Below are 20,662 nucleotides of genomic sequence, written 5' to 3' on the forward strand. Positions count from 1 at the left end.
AAAAATGGTGAATCATCCCCCATGGTTGACATCATCATATTGAACCCTATTGGATCTCAAAAATATAATTTTGGTTGTTTACTTTTGTTTTGAGACCCATGTTAGACCTCACAAATTCCATTTTTATGTCAACACCAAATGTCTTATGGTGGAAAATTTAATGGTATATTAACAAAAGTGGCTTGTTTTCCTACGTCTCTCCTCATCTCATCATTCCCTTGCTTCAATTCTTGGTAAGATCATGGTTTAGTTGTCATATAATCCATTTACATGTGAGCTATAGCATACCAATTCATGTTAATGGTTGATCTTATGCAATATGGGAAATTTTGAGTGAGCATTAAATAACTGGTGGTTGAGATTTCTTGGTTGTAATCCATCATTGGTTTTCAAGTGTAGATTGAATTTCCAGGTTGGGATCAAGTTTTTGGAAGAGGACTCTAGATACACATAGAGGCTTTAGTAACCTACTTCCTATGGCTAGTTATAACAAATCTTGAAGCCCTATGGTGAATTTGAAGTGTAAGGTGAGTCCCTCATGATGATTCATAGACAATGTTTTCATTACATTATGGGAAAACTAAAAGGGTTGAAAAGGGGCTCCACCCATGTGAGAAAGACATGGGGAGGCACTAGGAATGACAAGGACCTTAGCCTTGGTATATGAATATGAGAAAGGATTCTAACATGAAGAATTCATAAGCCCACTTGATGAGGCATATATAAATTGGAAGTTGAAAGACTCTTTTCTATCCTAATAAATGGGGAGAAGTAATTACGTGCCTCCATCATCTTGTGAGGTAAGTAGTTGGTGTCCTCCACCTTCTTGTCCACTCTCTAACCTAGTAGAGAAAATCGCAACCTGCCTAACCCTCTAGGAAATGGCTTTCCAGTAGGTTGTTTTGCATGAACCACATCAACATATTAGTCTGGCCCTTTGGAAGGTTAAGCAAGAAACACAAAAACCTACGTGGTTCCTTATAAGGATGCTCATTAATGGCTTTGTTTTTGTTTACACACACAAAGAGAGAGATAGAGAGATAAAGTGTGTGTGTGTGTGCGTGTGTGTTTTTTGTTGAAAAATGTTGTTATTAAATATGTTTATTGAAGCCTATAGTTGCAATTTGTTAGGTGGATTAGTATGGATAGCTCAGATTTATTGGTTATTACTATAATTCTAGTTGACTAAAACATAATTTATTTATTTATTATAAAAAATGTTGATTAGAATAAGATGAAACAATTTTTAATAATATAAACCAATTTATTACATGAAAAAAATATCACATTTAACAATAGCTTTTTGAAAAAAAATCATAGTAAAATAAAAGTAAAAATCACAAACACAATGATTTCATCGAAAATATTACTAAAATGTACTCATAACTTCAATCTAACATGTTTCATCCTTTTTCAAGTTTCACAAACACTATTTTCACAATTCATTTTATTTTATGATTATTATTAAAATAATAATGACTATATTTTTTTTTTCCACTGGGAAAATCAGTAACTTTCATTTATATTTGAAAATTACATAAGCAGATGCCATAGCATTACTGTCTTGTTCATACAATATCCACCCTATCAGGTGTTTTTCAGTGTGTATCAAAAAGAGCTAATTACATTTCTTTGTTCGGCTCTGTCGCCTATTCGCATACAAAAAGATTCTGTTTTATATTTATATCAGCAGTAATTGTCAAAAAATCTCCATTCTCGGTCAGCTGTTGGGACTATTGTCCCTCTGTTGCCTCTGATCTATATATGGTCGGTGGTAAAACTGATGTTCTTCTGTCCCCTGCTGCTCCACTATTTGCCCATCGCCTCGGGGAAGTGTCGAGGCCTCTTTGGAAAGTTTGTCAGCCTCGCTATTGTGTTCTCTGTAGATATGCACACAAGTGAAATGATCAAAAGCAGCTTTGAGAGTGAGAGTGTTATGTAATAAATTGCTGAGTGTGTGAGAGTGGCATGTAGTGACATTATTGATCCAGTTTACAACCACCAACGAATCCCCAAATATATTGATCTGTGTGTGCTGATGTGATAAAGCAAAGTGGAGGAGATTATGTAATGCAGAGAGCTCAGCGAAATTGTTTGATCCATTTCCTAATCCCAGTTTAGCAAGATATCTATGCTGATCGTTTATGTGAAGGACAAATCCTCCACCGCACCCAGCTTGGTTCGCTGCCCCGTCGAAAAATGCCCAAGGGATGGATTTATCAATCTCGGGCATAGGCTGAATGGTTCTGATCCTTTGGGGAGGCGGATCTGGTAGATCCTGATAAGCAGCAATAACAGCAATTTCAATCCGGCTGCCCATAATCGGACGATCCTCGAATATAGCCCTATTCCGAGCGAGCCAGATGTACCATGTGGCCACAGGGGGGAGGTTGATTGATTTTGAGTCTGGGTGGCTTTGTGACCAGCTACCCCAAGCACTCTGTAGATCAGTTCCGCTCCAATGTCCCGAAATTCCCAAATGCTGACAAATATTTCTCCATAAGGTTTGAACAGCCGGGCAAAGAAGAAAGATGTGGTCTGTGAATTCCGCCGCATTTTTGCAGAAGGTGCACCAAGTGGGGCCATGAATGGCCCTGCGGGTCAGCTATAATAATGACTATATTTATATTAAAAGTGTTGTGTAATAATTTATTTTAATAATACAAAAGTATAGATTTATATCAATCTTGTTCTCTTAAAAAAATGATTTTTTATTATTGTTATTTATATTAACTTCAAAGATCTAGAAACATTATTTTCCATCCACCTTGTATGTTGTTGAAAAAATTGTCTTAATAGAAAAACCAAATTTACAAACCATGCTAAGGTTGAAGTTATTGGAAACTTTGGATGGTCTTTGTCGGAGGCCAATTTTTTTTTTTTTTTTGAATTTTTGCAGTGGTGTGAGAGACCATGTGCAGAGGAGAATGACGTGGAAGTAAGGGAACCAACGTGCAGTATATAGGATGATGCAAGACATGAAGATGCAGTGCAGAAAGGAACTATGTGCAAGTTATCATAGTGCTGACTAGGCAAGTACACATGCAAGGTAGATCCTGGTGGTTAAGATCTAAAGGAATCTAGCAAAGGTGGGAAGGATCATCATGATGAGGGACTTAGGAGATATTCGCAAGAAGAGATAAGTTAGTAGAGTGGAGGAAGGACCATTAGAAGATATTCTCAGCCAGGGCCAACTGTTAGTTGGAGAGTGTGAGACATCTTGAGAAGACTATCAGAAAATGTTAGGCCCAATAAGCCAACGTGGAGATGGGTTGAACTAGAAAAGGATCAGAGGCATGATGACAGAGGAATTATCGAGGGATGATTAGAAGACCCGACTTCTCTAGTTTGGGGTTAGTTGTCTAGTTGGAAAATCATTAGTGTTGTGTTTTTCCAGTGTATTTGTTGTTAGTCAATTTCCTATTGCTATGTTGTTAGTTTTGTATGCCATAAAATATTTATTTAGCTCAGTCATGGATGGAGTGTGTGTATTGAGTCTAGTCTTAGGTGGATAATATGTTTATATTCATTGATAGTCTATAGTGTAGAAGAATGTAATGTTTTATATTTTACCATGTTAGGTTAGTGATCTAGATTGTAAGACTCTGTTGTAGCGCATTGTGCACTTTTCTATCATGAAGTTATGGAGAATGAATGGATTTCCCCTATCTTTGTTCATTAATGTGTGTATTGTTTTACTGTTACTATCATTTGAAGCTACATAATGTTAACTGAGAATTATATAATGACTTGACAACATGGGAGGTTAGCATGATTGCCATGCTCATGTTGTGTTAATATTATGGACATCAAATAGTAAATCAAGTAGCTAGAATAAAGCTCTATAAAATATTGCACGGTATAGGAGTTTAGTATGGTTGTTACAATTCTTTTTTGTTAGATAACATGACTTCCACACAGTTGAGTTAGATAATCATTTCCACACACGCAACAATTCCATCCGACTACAGAAACCTAGTTCTGGAAATCCCCCATGGCACCTCGGGTGAGATGTCATCCACTATGTACATGATGCTGAAAGGGCCAATGCTGACTGGGTTTATTCACTGAAACTATGCACCAAACTCGAGTTGTTTGAACCTTTCACCAACAATTGGTTTCTTTGTCGGGATCTAGATCTTTGCATGATGGGATTGATCTGTAACAAGAATGTGGTGATAATGGATTCCGACGAAAGAATAAATCACCCAGGTCTTTAAGTGGAAGCAACATGATTTTTTTAGTGAGATGAAAGATCGAAGTGTTAGCACAAAAGATTAGCTACAAAAGTACATGTTTACTAATTTTAATGAGATATTCTTCACATAATTCCTGATCATTTTGACATAGTGGATTTAGTGGTTGGTGGATAAGAACCCAATTTATTTCCACAATGGACCAAGGCGTTGGACTCTAGAAGAAGTGAGTCACTTATAGGTGGTAAGTAATAAGGTTTCACGTGTTGAGAAATGACAACGAGAAATTCCAATTTAAATTTGTCCTTGAATTTAAATTGTGAATTGAAATTGAATTCTATTCTCATAGCAACTTGTAAATAGCTAATTAAGTTTAATTAACTTAATTAGCTTAGGAATTTCAAGTTGGGAGTCTTTCTGAAGTCATGTATATGTTCTCCCTAAGTTTTAGGGGTCCAGGATGAGTTTAATTGTGAGTTGTAATTAGATAACTTAGTTTACTAACTTGTAATTAGATAACTCAGTTTACTGAGTTATGTTCAGTTAAATTAGTTCCAAAATATTTCAGGAACTACTAGAGAGTTAAAACTTAGTTGGTGCACTAGTGCATCCATATCACTCTAGTTAACTAAATATTCCCTCATCAGAAACTCATGCATGTCGATTCTGAGAAAGACACAGTTGAGACTAGAGTGTAGGGACATTGTACTATTAGTTGTATGATTTACTGAGTTGTATAGATCATGCATGCAATTAGAAAGTCAACCTAGATTGGATTGCATAGTTTTGGAAGCACTGGATTTCCATTAATATGGGATATTCAGCCATAGGAATTGTGCAAGGAAATAAGGGCTTGGAGGGCAGCAGAATTGGCTAAGTGTTGGCCAAGAGCTTGCTTGTGAGTTGAGAGAGTTGAGCATACTTGTGTGGAATTGTTCTAGTGAGAACAAGCTTTGTATCTTCACTCATTATTTTGATATATGAAATACAGATAGCAGGGCTTTGAGCAATGGATTTCCCCAGATACATCTTGTGTTATGTGCCATTGATTTATCTTCTTCTTGTTCATATTGTTTTCATCGATCTATTGGCTTCCGTTGGTTGAAAGTAGAAGTAGATTCTTGTCTTGTTCTTTAGTACATTGTATGAGTTTGTGAATCTAGAAGCTTTTGTACATGGTATGAGAGTTGAAGACAATATACTAGAGGATATTTCAAAGTTTTGAGTTTTGGGTTACAGGTGAAATTTGAATTTGCAATACATACTTCAGGATCGACAGATGGCGTTCTACGGTTTGCAGCTCGAGTATGCCTTGGAAGGTAGCTCAAATTTTATAGCCTGGAGGGACAAAATGGAGGTTGTGCTAAAGGATAATGGCTTGAAGGAATTCGTTGATCAAGAAATTCCTAAGCCAACAACATTGGATGCACAGAATTTGGTCAAATGGAAGAAGTGTGTGGCGAAGGCGAGGTGGATAATCCTTGAGGGAGTTCGAGACCACATTATCTCGAGTCTCCATGGCAAGGAAACTCCATATGCTATGTGGAAAACATTGACGGACTTGTATCAGAACAACAGTGACCAAAGGAAATTGGCACTGAAGGACAAACTTCGAAAAATAAAAATGGAGAAAGGCGAGACGATTCCAAAATACTTGACCAAGTTCACTCAGTGTCATGATGAACTTGGAAGTGTTGGAATCATGGTTGCCGAGGATGATATGGTGAGTCTTGCTCTTCTAGGAATCCCAAAGAGTTGGCATAGTTATCAGGACTCTTTCAATGGTCGGGAGAAGCTGCCAGATTGGGAATGACTGTAGTCGGATTTGATGCAGGAGGAGAGGAGGATATCAGGAGAAACACTAGGGATGGCTCTTCATCAAAGACTGGTGATGAAGAAAAATGCACCTTAGTGATTAAGGCAAATAAAGGAAAATCGAAGGCTTCCCATTCCAAATCGGATTCTTATCATGGAGGTAAGAAGAAAGACATGAAAAAAGTTAAGTTCTTTCATTGTCATGAGCCGGGCCATTTTGCTACAAATTGTCCACTCAAGAAGTCCTCAGGAAGAGCAGCGGGTTAGGCTTTGGCCTCTCAATTCGAATTCAAATTTTCCCTCATTGTGTGCATGGTGTCATCAATGATGGGAAGTGTATGGTACTTAGAGAGTGGAGTTTCATTCCACATTAATGGCGACAAAGAGTTATTTAGTGTCTTGGAGGAGAAAGATCTCCAAATGCATATCAATATGTGTGATTATGGGAGGTATAGTGCTACCAGGCTTGGTACAGTTACCTTTCATAGGGAGTCAGGTCCTCCCCTCACTTTTCGAGATGTTATGTATGTTCTTGGTTTGAAGAATAACTTAGTATTTGTTGCCATGTTGGAGGATAGAGGCTACGATGTGATCTTTAGTAAGGGAAAGTTGTTCCTTCGTCACATAGCTACGAGACAGGTAAAGAGGATAGGGATTCGAGTGAAGAATCTATACAAGTTGGAGGTAGAAGATTGTGCTGCCTTGAGCGGAGAAGGTGCAGAGCCGAGACATCGATGAGTTGTGGCACAAACGGTTGGGTCACTTACATCACGACGCTTTAAAAATCATGCAACAAATTTCTACCAGTCTTCCCAAAGGTACACTAGAGCAAGTTGACACATGCAAAGGGTGTACTTTGGGAAAATTCACCAAAGATTCCTTTCACAAAAAAGACGGTCGAGCACAAGTGATCCTCGATCGAGTCCATTCAGATGTGTGTGGACCGTTCTCAATGGCATCCAACAATTATCACACTTTTGAAAAGTTTTTTGAATTTAAAGCATTGATCGAGAAAGATATTGGCAAGAAGGTTAAATCTCTTAGGAGTGATAATGGTGGAGAGTATGTTTTGAATGAGTTTAAAAAATTTTGTGTGACATAAGGCATTTGACAAAAGTTAACAACACCTCATAACCCACAGCAAAATGGGGTGGCTGAAAGGAAGAATAGAAGCATTGTAGGGGCAGCATGGGTGATGTTGCATGATCAGGGCCTACCACTACACTTGTGGGCTGAGGCATGCAACACAACTGTTTATTTGTAGAACAGAAGCCCTCATCGAATTCTTGGGATGAGTACACCAGAGGAGGATTTCTTAGGAAAGATACCAGATGTGGGTCACTTCAGGATTTTTGGATCATCAGTATATTTCCATGTGACTAAAGATGAATGGAAGAAGCTTGAGTCAACATCAAATTTTGGGATATTTATGGGGTACACTGATACACCTCATAACTATTGGGTGCACCTGCCGACCAATAGGATGACAGTGGTTTGTAGGGATGTAAAATTTGATGAAGAGAAGGCCATGATATTCTCCCTTGAGAGGGAGCTTCAGCTACATGAAATTGAGGAGATTTTAGCTCCTAAGGAGGAACCTCATATCGATGTAGAGAAGCCACATGCAAAGGATCCGAGAGTGGAGACATCCGCTCAGGTAGAGTCTTCTAGAGATGGGAGAAACCACATCAGAGAGGCTGACAAGTTATTGCAAGATGCGAGAGAGAATGTGGGAGCACCCACATCATAACGCAGGCAGAGGAGGTCACCTAGGAGGTACACTAGATACATGTCTCTTATGAGTGGATGTGTTGAGAAAAAGCCATGTTATTTTGAGGAGGCAATGCAGAAACCTGTTTGGTTTGATGCCATGGTTTAGGAGTATGACTCCATTATCAGGAACAGTGTTTGGGATGTGGTCCCAAGACTAGAGGACATGTCAATGGTGAGTTCCTGATGGCTTTACAAGGTGAAGCAAGTAGCGGATGGTAGTGTGGAGAAAAATAAGGCCAAGTTCGTGGCCCGAGGATTTTCTTAGGTAGAGGGGATTGATTACAATGAGACCTTTTCTTTTGTTGCAAGGTACTCAACAATCAGATCCATTTTAGCACTGTCAGTGCAGATGGGTTAGAAGATACATCAGATGGATGCAAACACAACCTTCCTTAATGGCGTGATTGAGGAAGAGGTGTATATTGAGCATTCTGAAGGTTTTGAGACCTTTGACCAAGAGTCGCATGTGTACCAACTCAAGTGAGAGTTGTATAGGCTAATGGAAGTACCTCGTGCTTGGTACACCAGGATCGATAGCTAATTCACTGGGTTGGGCTTCACCAAAAGTGAAGCAGATGTGAACCTTTACCATATTGTGGTTGAAGATAAATTGTTGATTATTGTTTTATATGTTGACGATTTGATTCTGATAGGTGATGATAAGCTAATCAAGTCTTGCAAAGAGGATCTTCCAAGAGATTTTGAAATGAAGGACTTGGGGTTCATGCACTACTTTCTAGGCATGGAAGTATGGCAAGGTGATGGGGAACATTTTGTCTCTCAGGGAAAGTATGCCAACGAGATACTGAAAAGGTTCCACATTGAGAGTATTAAACCCATGGAGACTCCTCTAGCAGGTAACTAGAGGAAGGAGGATGCTACTTCTGGTGAAGTAGTGAAAGCTACCATTTATAGGCAACGTGTGGGTTCACTCGTGTATTTGGTGAACACACAACCAGACATGTGCTATGCAGTTAACCAACTTAGTCAACCGATGGTTAGGCAGACCAAGATGTATTGGAAGGTGGACAAGCATTTATTGAGATACCTCAGAGGCACTATTTAGTATAGTTTATGATATAAATAGATAGATGGAGTGAATCTTCAAGGCTTCACTGATGCAGATTGGGCAGGGAGTCCATCCGACAGGAAGAGAACATTAGTAGGGATCATCAGTATTAGGTAAGTAGTTGTTTCTTGGTACAACAAATAACAGAGATCAGTTGCACTCAGTTCAACAGAGGCAGAGTACATGGCTTCTAGTCAAGAATCTTGTGAGGCCAGCTAGATGAGGAATATTATAGTTGGTTTGTTTGGTCAGCAGATGGATCCAACTATGATTTATTGTGACAATTAGAGTTGTATCAAACTCCCTAAAAATCCATTTTTTCAAGATCGTCCCAAGCATATTGATATATGTTATCATCATCTTCAAGATTGTGTGCAGAGGTAGATTATGTTGTTGGAGTACATTCCCATAGAGGAGTAGGATACAAACATATTGACAAAGGCATTGTTAAGATGTAAATTCGATTTTCACAAAGACCGGATCGGGGTAGCTGATGAACCCTTTCTTGTTGAGAGGGAGTATTAAAAATAGAAACAAGAAATTCTAATTTAATTTGTCCTTGAATTAAATTGTGAATTGAAATTGTAATTCTATTCTCATAGCGACTTGTAATAGTTAATTAAGTTAAATTGACTTAGTAAATTTGAGTTGGAAGTCTATATAGATTCATGTAGAGTGATCCCTAAATTCTAGGGGCCCAGGTTGAGTTCTTTGGAGTTGTAACTAGATAACTTAGTCTAACTGAGTTATAGTCAGTTAAACTAGTTCTAACTATTGGGGGATCTAGTAGAGGTCTAGTAATGGATTGGTACACCAGTGCATCAACTAGTATCACACCACTTAACTGAAGATTCACTCACAAATAATTCATGCATGACAATTCAGAGGAAGACCCGGTTGAGATTAGAGTGCAGGGACAGTGTATTATCAGTTGTACAACTTTTCGAGTTGTACAGATGGTGCTTGCAATCAGTTCAGGACCTATGTTTGGCTTGTGCAATTATGGAGGAAGGATTTCCAAATTAAATATGGGTTGATTCTCTTAGGAATTGTGTAAGGAAGTAGGGGCTTGGCAGACAACATAATTGGCTAAGTGTTGGCTTGAGCTGACTTGTGAGGCAGAGAGTTAGATCATACCTTTGCAGGGATTGTTCTAGTGTGAACAAGCATTTTATTTTATTTTCATATATTTTGGATAATGCAATATAGACAGTCGAGGTTTTGAGCAATAGATTTCCCCACATAAATTTTGTGTTATGTGCGATTGATATTATTCCTCTGTCTGCTTATTGTTTTCATCGATCATTTTTGGTTTCTGCTTAGTAAAGTAGAGTAGATTCTTGTCTTGTGTTTTAGTATATCACATGAGCTCTTGAATCTACATAAAAATCTACAAATGACCCAGAACTGACTTCATCTAGATGTTGAAGTGCCCAAATAGATATGTATTTGTCGATTGGAACCTGCCCCTGCAATATTCAAATTCTGACTGTTATCACAAGCCTTATTTATCTTGATTGTCCATCCATTTGTATATTGTGGATTCTAGGGATATTTTGGAATTGGATGATGAGAGCAAAAAAAAAACATTAAATTTTGAAATACTCCAAAAATATAATTAAATTCAAAAAATTAATCATGTCCTTACAGTTATCCTAAAGAAGTATATGCATAACAAGTCTCCATATGATGACCTATTTTGTAGATTTCATTCTTATGTGGAAACATATTAAAAAGCTCAAAATGTTTCTTATGATATGTACTAATATTTCCTTACTTTTTAGGAAGAAAGAAATTAATTTTAACCACCCACTATTTAGAATGTAGTCATTGAGCTCGTTGTTACTGAGGCCACTATATCCAAAGCACCTATAGTGATTCCAGACAAAGTTTCAAGAGAAATTGGGAAAGTACTGGTAGAAATTATGGATGAGTTAATGAAAAAGGACATTACTGAGAAAGTTGCAACCACTATCAAAATGCAACAAGAATAAAATAAGTTCATATCATTTACAACAAGAAGTCAATGCAACCAAATCCCCCTGAGGCGCCTCTTGATAGCTCTACCCCTGTACAACATCCACAACAACAAATAACTCTTTCTCCTAACAATGTTGGTAGTAATTCAACAACTTGCTTAGTCACTTTTGAGGTTTTAATGAAAAATCCTATTAGTACTCTTCATGGAGAGAGTTTGAAAATTATGGTAATGGTAAACTCTTTGCCTCCCCTTGAAATGGATTGCATGCCTCCATTGGATAATTATTTCAACCCACAAAAAAAAGGTTCTAGTTAAAAGGAATAACAATAAGAGGAAGGTTGAAAGTGAAAAAGAAGACAAAGACATTGCACCTCAAGTAGTTTGGGCTGGTTCTGAGTTAAATGAAGAGCATATAGCTAAAGAATTGGTTCATTTTATTGGAGTCGATGCAAGTGCTAATGCTTGGCATATTACTAGATTATTGAAAAATATTGAGGAAATTAGGATATTAAAATCCTAAAATAGAACAACAATTAACACATAACGAGGAACAATTTTAAGAATAGTTGAGACAACAAGATGTGTCTCAACAACAACATGCCCAACAAATTGATGTATTGCAGTAGAAGTTGAAAGAAAAAAATTGCAAATTGCAACATGAATTTAATATCTTTGATCAGAAGAAGGATACCCATTTATCTAAGCTTCAATTGAAAATTCAAGAAGAAAGCAATAATACAATTGAATTGGAGAAGTTCAAGTTGCAAGATATTGAAGTCAATAAACAATTACTTCATATATAGGAACAATTCTACAATGAATTAAGTTTATCTCAAGCTCAACAAAATTTGGTAAATGGATTGTTTAGTGACATGATTGACAGAGAAATGGAGTACGAAGATGACAAGAAATCAACCTAGCTAATAACCTGAAAAAATATAGAGAAAATAACCCCATTTTGCGTACCCAAAATCAACATGATGAAGAATAAAACAATCCTCAAAGCTTGGAAAACCCACCTACATAGTTCTAAAGAACTAGTAAAAATTATGGAACAAATTGTTTTTCATTGGTGAAAACAATAATGCAAGTGGTGAAAGAGATTAAAATGCAATAAAATATTTTTGAAGAAAAACCAATGGAAGCTAACATACTTAGGAAGGTGCAAGAATACAAATTAGAATACCAATATCAAATTGAGCACTTGAAAAAGTTGACCTATATTCTATTTGGAGATATCTAGTCAAACCTTAAATTCATTACTTGATGACTAAGTTAGTTACTAAAAGGATATCAAAAGAATTGTCTGTGATTAAAACACATATATTTGAATGATGAGTCAACCTTTAGGTTGATCCTCCTTCACAACTCTCTCACCTTCTAGAAGTCCATTCACAATGACAATCATCCATCAAAACTTCCCAAGGCATTACCTTAACAAGCTAATGTCTTAAATTATCCGAACATCCTAACAAATTTTTACTTTTCTATTTTTATTTCAAAGTTGTTAGTCCCAAAACATGGATGAAATCTTTATCCTTTATTTTGTAATGTTATTTAAAGGATAGAATGATCCTGAATAAGGGGTTTTAATTTTTTCCAAAGAAATAGACTCGACATTGCTCGAAAGTTTATTTTTCTTTAATATATAATTATGGACCACAAAGATTTCAAGTTTTAATAAATTCAAGTGATTATGGTATTATTGTTTTAATTTACTGGTTCATTTTCAATTGAAATCAAAATGTTTCATTCTACTTTATTGCTTTGATATTTGATGATTGAAATTATTTACTATTGATTAATAACTTTCATTATTATTGAAGCATTTAAGAGAGGAATATGTGTGTGAATGATGTGAGTGAATATGATTTAGTTAATAATTTAAGTGAAGTCTAGTTTCATTTACAATTAATTTCTTTCATCCATAAATTGTAGAGATCTGTATCACAAACTCATCACTAATCATTTTATTTCCCATACAAAAGCTATAATACCTAGGATATAATTAGCTTAGAGAAATAGAAGTGGTGGTAGATTAGTTGTTTATATTGCTTCATTAGGATAAAATTATGATATTCTTTTACATTATTTCCTTCTAAACTCATTTTATAATCCTTGCAATAAATATCCATATGTTGGAGGAAATTTCTTGAGTTCCAACTAAACCCACATACGGGTCGAAATCCCCATACCAAATGGAAAAAGGTGATGTAGGAGCATCATTCAAATTTTATTTCATTGACTTCTAGAAAGTCAGGTTTGCTTAGTTGAATAGTGAGGAGTGTGTTATTAAATGATTTTTGTTTAAGGGATAGATTTGGGGTTATTTAATGATTTTTGTTTAAAGGGATAGATTTGGGATTATTTGTAAGTTAAATTAGATATTTTTATAAAAATAGAAATAAGGATTTGCTAGCTAGTTCATAGATCCTATTTCCTTGGATTTAGATAAGATTGATTGGACTTTTTATATTGTAATTTGTAGTAGAGTGGTTTTTAATGGAGTGAAGAAAAACACAGAGAATTTCCCTCTGTATTTTACAAGAAATTTATTCATCTTCAGTTCTAGTTAACTGAATTCAATTACATTGGTGATGGTATATGTAATTGTTGTGGATGTCATTTAAATTGGGTTCGAAACCATATTCTTTGTATAAGCGAGATATATATATGAATTTCTACAATATCGAATTGAATGTAGGCAGAATTTCTGTCTGTAAAATTTGGAATTGTGAAGAAATGTGATTATGTGTGTAGTAAATTCGTTGCACTTGTAAATGGATCAGGATATGTGAATGAACGATTTCCTTGCCTAAGAGATGGTGTTGGTGGACGATGTTGCCAATCTTTGATGATTTAAATAAGTTGCATTCCGAAACCTTTGATACCCTATTCGAATCCTCATGATGAAGCTAGGGTAATTTGGGTCTCTTTCGTGAAAGTTTTCCAAGAAAACAAATGAAGTTATTGTGCAAAGATCATGTGGCACTTTGTAAAGAGAAACAACCCCACCATTAAACCTTCGAAGGTGAAATATGCCCATTTTATGTGCATTAGAGAGAAATCATCTTTGAAGTTTCATTGAAAGCATTAGAAGGCATGGAACTATATGGAAAAACTAGTGAAATTTAATCATTTCATTGATGATTGCATTGAATGTGAAATGACCAATGTAAGTACACTGAAGCTTGAACACATTGGAAATCGTGGTCAACTTTAAAATCGCTGCAGGAAAATGTGTTGAAGCATGGACAACTTGTGAGGGTCTGAAATTTCATTATTTGAATTCTGAATTGATGTGATCTACATGTAACCATTGATCTGGTGGAAATTTCATCCAGACTATAATGGTAAGTTTGCCCAGTCTGTGGTTGAACCGTGGGCTATTTAATTTCAAAGAAATGGGTTTAAATTTGTCGAAGAAGATTTGCATGAGATGTTTGACTTTACTTGAGTTTTGTTGACAGTATATGGAAATTGTTAATGTACAGTAAACATGAAAATGGATTGAAGGAACATCTCAGAATCCTACGCTCAGTTGAATTCTCGGACATAAGCATGATCATTGATAACTGAATGATATGTAGAATTATGAAATTGAGTATTTGATCCTGATACGAGAACCTATAGATTGGAAAGTCGAGAGAATATTTTGGCATTTAGATTACATCAAAAGGACTAATTGTTCTAATTGGTGTTTTGAGCAGGTGATATTTTAAATGCTGATATGGTCAATTTTGTTTGAGGACAAGAAATTTTGGGAGGGTTAAGACTGTAATGTCTCCTTCTGGCTAAGATTTTGAAGTGATTAAATTTTTTTCATACATTTCATTAATATTATTGTTAATTAAAATTAGAAATAATAAAATATAAATTTGTTGATTCAGGTGAGTTTTAATCTCTATCAAATATCAATTCCATAGAGAGGGCCAAGTCAACCCAATCATACACAATTCTGGTAACCATGTTTCACTGACGATCAGAGCATTTCCCTAATAAACTGAATTGAATTCAAAAAAACAAAAGTTAAATGTGCCAAACTTCATCCAAATTAGACTCACATTCATGTTGACCCAACAGGATCACATACTTATTTTCCATGTTGTCAATAGCCTGTGTACAAAGGAGTATAAATCCCCTGCTTATAAGCACTGTAATAAACAAGTTGCTGCGAAAGACCCAAACAAAATGAGTGCTAAGATCTATCAGCGAGAAAAGAATGATAAGAATAGAAGACAACCATAACTACAGAACATTATTCGATCAATAGGGATTGTGAACCATAATAATAGGCTTGTTTAGGCATCTCTGTCTCTGGCACACTCTGGAGACATTGTAGGATATCTCTTTCTGTCAGAGCAATAGTTGTATATGGTGTACTTGTCACGAACATCCTTCAGTTTTCTCCATTGCAATCCATCAAGGTCATCGAAGGCCTTCTGATCCCACCACCGAAGACCCTGAGTAGCACAAGTCGACTGAGCTACAGAGGCCTCACAACCATCGATGTAGAATCCCTTGTATGATGCAACGAAGGGGGCCTTGCTCCAATCTGTCTTCTCCAGTCCCCCTCTTGTAGCCCAATCGTCAGCATTCCAGAGGCTTGAGTACACCTTCATCGGCTGATTGAAGGGGTAACCCACCCCCAAGTCCTGGCTATTTTTGAAAACTCTGATTGGAATTTCATCTACGAAAATCCTGAAATGGAAAAAACTCAGAAGCTGCAACTGAGATAATCTTGAAATTTAAGAAAATTTCTGAATATTTTTAAAATCTACAATCAAGATAAAATGATGATTTGCAATCGAGATAAAATAATTTACAGAAAATTTCACCCACAAAAATAAAAAAACTTACGCAATCATTTTCATGTTCCAGAGCACAGCGTAGGAATGGAAATCTTTGGTGGGATCGAACCAGAGGTATATGCGCTGCTCTCTGTCTCCTTTTCCTCCTGTGAAAATATTCGTTTGGAGAATGTAAGGCTGCTCTGTCCTGTTGCCCAGGAATTCAAAGTCTATCTCGTCATGCTGAGAAGTCTGTGAGGATAGCTGCCCAAAGAAACGATGGAAATATTAAATATTAATTATTTTCCAAAACTGAGGATGAAGTTGGGATTGAAAGCTTTTGATGAATTTCCTGACTTTCCTTACATAGAATGCAGTGACTACGCCCGCTGAGTCATCTGGAACCAACTTCATCTGCATGCTGAAGTGCCCAAATAGATATGAGCCTGCCGATTGGAAGCCTGTCCCTGCAATATTCAAATTCAGATTATTAGTAGTTTTTAAGTTTCAGTTTTTGGAAAGTTTTTTTGGTTTATTTTTTTATTTAATTGGTCTAGAATTAGGTAAGGATTCATTGAAATTACAAATTTGACAAGTAAACTCTTCATCATTGAAATATTCCAGAGATTTTTGAAGGTGCTGAATTTATATATGCAATCAGAAAATCATACAACACAAAGCAAGATTTGGCCACAATTTTTTTAACCCCATTCTTACCAAAAATCCCTCTGAAACTCCAAAAAGTGGCACTTAAAGACTACTCCTTTAAGAATCTTTCTGAAACTCCAAAAAGTGGCACTTAAAGGCTATTCCTTTAAGAATAGGTATTCATTGAAATCACAAGTTTGACAAGTGAACTCTTCATAATAGAAGTGCCCCAGAAATTTTCAAGGGTGCTCAATTTATATATGCAGTCAGAAAACCAGTTTAAACAACACAAAGCAAGATTTCGCCACAAATTTTTTGGCCAGATTCTGATCACAAATCCTTCTAAAACTCCAAAAGTGACACTTAAAACTACTCCTTTAAGAATATTTCAAAATTAGATAAATGAGTGATAAAATAAAAAACCTCACTCATATATATTTGATTCTAAAATATTCCAGAAATCTAATTAATTTTGAAAATTAATACTTTAACATATTTAATGAATTTCCAAAAAAATCATATTTTAGTATTAATATAATTTCTGCATTGTTAATTTTCCATGGAAAATAACTGTTAATTACAAAATAAAACTCCGCAAAAAAAGAAGAGAGAACTATTTACTGAGAAATTTGAAAAAAAAGATCACTATTTTGATATACAAGACAATAATGCAAATAATATTCATGTTTTTGTTGTTTATTACTGGTTTTTAAAATATTTTGAACTTTTGATTGAGATATAAGAGTTAAGTTGAATTCAATTGTGTTTGATCATTTTGATGTAAAATTTAAAACATTTTGAAAAATTTTGTTTAAATTTAGAGTTTTTGGTTAGAATTTTGCCATTTTTTTGAGTTAAATTTTGATTACGAAGTTCAGAGATTGTGATTTCGCCCAATGTCCAAAAAACAAACCCACAAAAAGTTATAACAGATAGAATACTGCTTTTGCAAATATAATAAAAGTAAATCAAATATTTGACTTCATTCTTGTACATCAAATATTCAACATAATATTTTAAACGACAGATCTACCATTAGAAAAAAAATTGAAGCAGTGATTATCATTGTACTTCTGCAATTAAATAGGGGAGTGTAGCGTCCTCAGAGGAATATGGGCATTACCTGTAGATTTGTCTAGGATAAGTTGAACCTCATTTCCGCCATCGATTTGCTTGATATGATCAGAAGCCCAGGAAGGTATGTAACTCTTGTGAAATTGCGCGTCCACCGGCTTATGAAGTGAGGCAGCCATTGCAGCTGGCAAAGCCACCAATGCCATGAAAACTAGCAATATCTTGAACACCATCTTCACTAATCTGCTGAAAAATGCAACAATAGTTGTGTGAAACATTAGGTTTTGCAATGAAGAATATACTGCAAGGAACTGAACACCATCTTCACTAATCTGCTGAAAACAATAGTTGTGTGAAACATTAGGTTTCGTAATTGAGAAAATACGGCAAGGGTCTGATGGAAAAGTGAAGTTCCATGAGAAGTAAAAGCACCCCTAGACATTAATGGTGAGCACTAATTAGGAATGGCAAAGCATGACAATAGAACTTAATACAGGGTCCATGGCTACTCATTTCAACTTACCAACAGCAAGAGGGTATTGGTAAAGTGGTAGTTGAGAGCATTTGAAACATGGAAGTGTGAGTCCCTGGGAGGGATACGGAGGGTTTTTGTAGGGATGAAGAACAGTAAAATAATTTGAAGGCAAGCTGGTTCTTTGAAGGAGCTATAGTGGGCGCACATGCAATCTCAATCTCTGATTTGCTTTCATATCAAACAATGCTTTGTTTATCACTTCATTAACGTGATTGACACTTGAAAAGGCATTTTTTTATATATGAATGTTGCAAATATTTTCTCTGAAGTCTCCTCGTTCTGCTTCTTAATTTATTTTATGCCAATCATGCAATCTTGCCACGCCTAAAGATTCACTGGTTTCGAGGCCAAAGAGAAGGTTTCCACCTTCACCAGTAACCTATATTTGCATTATAATTAGGAGGGTCCATATGCATAGCATGGGATCGATTCTCATGTCACCGCAATGAGCCCATATGTACGTGGGATCACGAAAGTTTGGCCAACCTATATCCATGCACGTGAAGAAGCCTTGCACACTATATGACAATGTGGTTATTTTTCTAAAATGTTTTTAAATTTCAAAATATTTATTTATTTGAATTTAAGCTTTTCTGATGTATATTATGAGAAGTAAAAATCATATCACAGTTTTGTGATTAAAATAAAAAAGTTTATTTTTTAAATAAAATTAAAGATTATGAGAGACACCAAATTAGTTCAAAATTTTAAGTTTTTCAAAAATTAAGAATTCAAAAAAATTAAGAATTCAAAAATATATCAAAAGGTGATCAATGTAGGGTCGTTTTAGTGTTACTTTGACCATTAAAATAGATAAATTACTAGGTCTTCCTTTGGGACTATGAGGGGGTTGGTTCATTGGGATGTTATCCCCTCAATCTTGTTTCAAATGGTACACAAGAACACTTTTGCCCCCTTGTAATAAGGTAGTAGGCTCCCCTTTCATCAATGGTAAAATAGATAAATTACTAGGTCTTCCTTTGGGACTGAGGTGGTTGGTTCATTGGGATGTTATCCCCTCCATCTTGTTTCAAATGGTACACAGAAACACCTTTGCCCCCTTGTGATAAGGTAGTAGGCTCCCCTTTCATCAATGGAGTCTCTACTTTTGCTAAGTTATAAGCTTAAGTTCTTGGTCATAAGTTCAAGTTATTGGTGAGTCTCTACTTTTGCTAAGTCAAAAGTTTAAGTTCTTAGTCATAGGTTCAAGTTCTTGGTATATATAGCTTGCTACTAGGTTTCAGTACCCCAATAGTTATGTATTCACCATGGTTAAAAAAATATAGACAAATTAGCAATTTACTTCATTGTGACCATGGTTTAAAATAAAATTAGACATTAACAAATGTCTAGATTATGTTAAAGTAGATGACATAAGGCCACCATTTCAATGTGATGTTTTCCTCTACTAAGAGTGTTGTTCCATTAAAGAATGATCTTGAATTGATCTTCGATTATCTGCATGTGGTGATCTAGAGATTTCATGGACAATAGATGTGGTTGTCCGAGATTTCATGGATAGTAGGATTTTCACTGGTACCAGAGGAACCTCCTCCTTTGCTTCGTTATGGCTTAGCAAAACTTTGACTAGTAGCGTCTTCATCTGCTAGTATAGTTCAACTGGTTATGTCTACCATGGGAATGCCCAACATCATAGAACTAGGTAGCCACTCCTCCTGCAACAACTAAATTTGATAAACAACCAAATTCTACTATGATACTTCTCTCTTCCTCCATTATCTCAACTTGAATTTTTGTTTGGCAATGAAACTAAATGGCTGAAACTTCAGCTTATTGGCAAGCTTGTGGACTCACTTGAACTACATAATAGGCCACACCTCTATAACATCTAACCCTATATCTAGGCATGGTGAGTGCCTAGAGGCTTGATTTGGACTACAGAAGCAGCACGGGGAACCAAAGGTGTTAAAGTCAAGGGTGGGAAGGATGGTAGGAGAGCCACAAAAGGAGAAAAGAATGTAAACTAAATAGGGATGACTCCATGATGAGAAATTTAAGTCTTACGAACCCTCAAAGAAGAGGAAGGGGAACAAAAAGAAAAACAACAACAAAGAGAATTGGCTAAGAAGCCTTTAACATCTTCAACACAATTGCTAGTGGAATGTTGGAGGAAATACCTAGGCCAGATAGAATCCCAGGTAACAGATCCTAGAGGTCTTACTATTGAGGTAGACCATTCAAACAACATAACTATGATTATAAGGGCTCATTTAGCCTCCTAATTCGACTTAATCCACCATTCTCATTAGTTTATTGCATGTTTTTTACTATATTTATGTTAATAGAGTGAATTGGGTTAGTCATTATGCCAACAAGTCTAATGTGCGCTTTATGCAGTTTTTTGGTCAATTTTGAGACAAAATCAAAGGTTTAATGAGCACTTGGCAGCCAAATTTGTGGAAGAACAAGGGAGAGGATTTGTAGGAAGGTGTCCCCTTCATTTATGAACCCTTACCTCGAATTCTCCATCAAACACTCGAAGCACAAGGGGCAGCCAAGCAAGTCAAGTAAGACTGCTATTAACTGCAAGTTTTGGCAGCCGAGTCCCTAAAGTTTAGGAGGGCTGTTGGGGTCCTAAATTTGTATAAATAAGAAGGCTTAGGGCCTCATTTCAGTTAGTTAGTTTTTAGTCAGATTTTAAGTTAGATTGTAGTTAGATTTTAGTCAATAGGTTAGCACTTTAATGTAGCTCTACATCAGCATATTTTCGAGCTTTTTCTTTTAGACAGTTTTTGGGATGTAACTATTATTTTTTATTAA

At 35.9% G+C, this 20,662-nt stretch overlaps 2 protein-coding genes across 2 annotated transcripts; both read right to left on the reverse strand.

The window, feature by feature from the left end:
* Nucleotides 1-1,720: 1,720 nt before the first annotated feature.
* LOC149199572 (uncharacterized) lies at nt 1,721-2,320 on the reverse strand. The gene has a single exon (XM_089400623.1). It carries the CDS (start codon nt 2,318-2,320, stop codon nt 1,721-1,723), a length of 600 nt encoding a protein of 199 aa, XP_089256749.1.
* A 12,579-nt stretch (nt 2,321-14,899) lies between these two features.
* Nucleotides 14,900-17,584, reverse strand: LOC149199573 (xyloglucan endotransglucosylase protein 34-like). Its single transcript, XM_089399410.1, has 4 exons — nt 17,396-17,584; nt 15,991-16,091; nt 15,695-15,888; nt 14,900-15,535 (listed from the first exon to the last, which is right to left on the reverse strand). The coding sequence occupies exons 1-4, from the start codon at nt 17,577-17,579 to the stop codon at nt 15,136-15,138; spliced, it is 879 nt and encodes a 292-aa protein (XP_089255536.1). The 5' UTR covers nt 17,580-17,584; the 3' UTR covers nt 14,900-15,135.
* Between the last annotated feature and the right edge of the window lie 3,078 nt (nt 17,585-20,662).

Source organism: Pinus tabuliformis, chromosome 2_1, assembly GCF_031772625.1.
Source record: "Pinus tabuliformis cultivar Carrire ecotype Pingquan chromosome 2_1, CPIR1, whole genome shotgun sequence".
Classification (NCBI taxonomy): Eukaryota; Viridiplantae; Streptophyta; class Pinopsida; order Pinales; family Pinaceae; genus Pinus; species Pinus tabuliformis.

Bases quoted from the DNA above. Each gene is read 5' to 3' on its own strand.
- LOC149199572 (XM_089400623.1), bottom strand. From the start codon at position 2,320: ATGGGCAGCCGGATTGAAATTGCTGTTATTGCTGCTTATCAGGATCTA.
- LOC149199573 (XM_089399410.1), bottom strand. From the start codon at position 17,579: ATGGTGTTCAAGATATTGCTAGTTTTCATGGCATTGGTGGCTTTGCCA. The intron at 16,092-17,395 runs GTAATGCCCATA...TGAATATTGCAG, and splicing joins TATCCTAGACAAATCTACAG to GGACAGGCTTCCAATCGGCA. The intron at 15,536-15,694 runs GTAAGTTTTTTT...TTTCCATTTCAG, and splicing joins TGGAACATGAAAATGATTGC to GATTTTCGTAGATGAAATTC.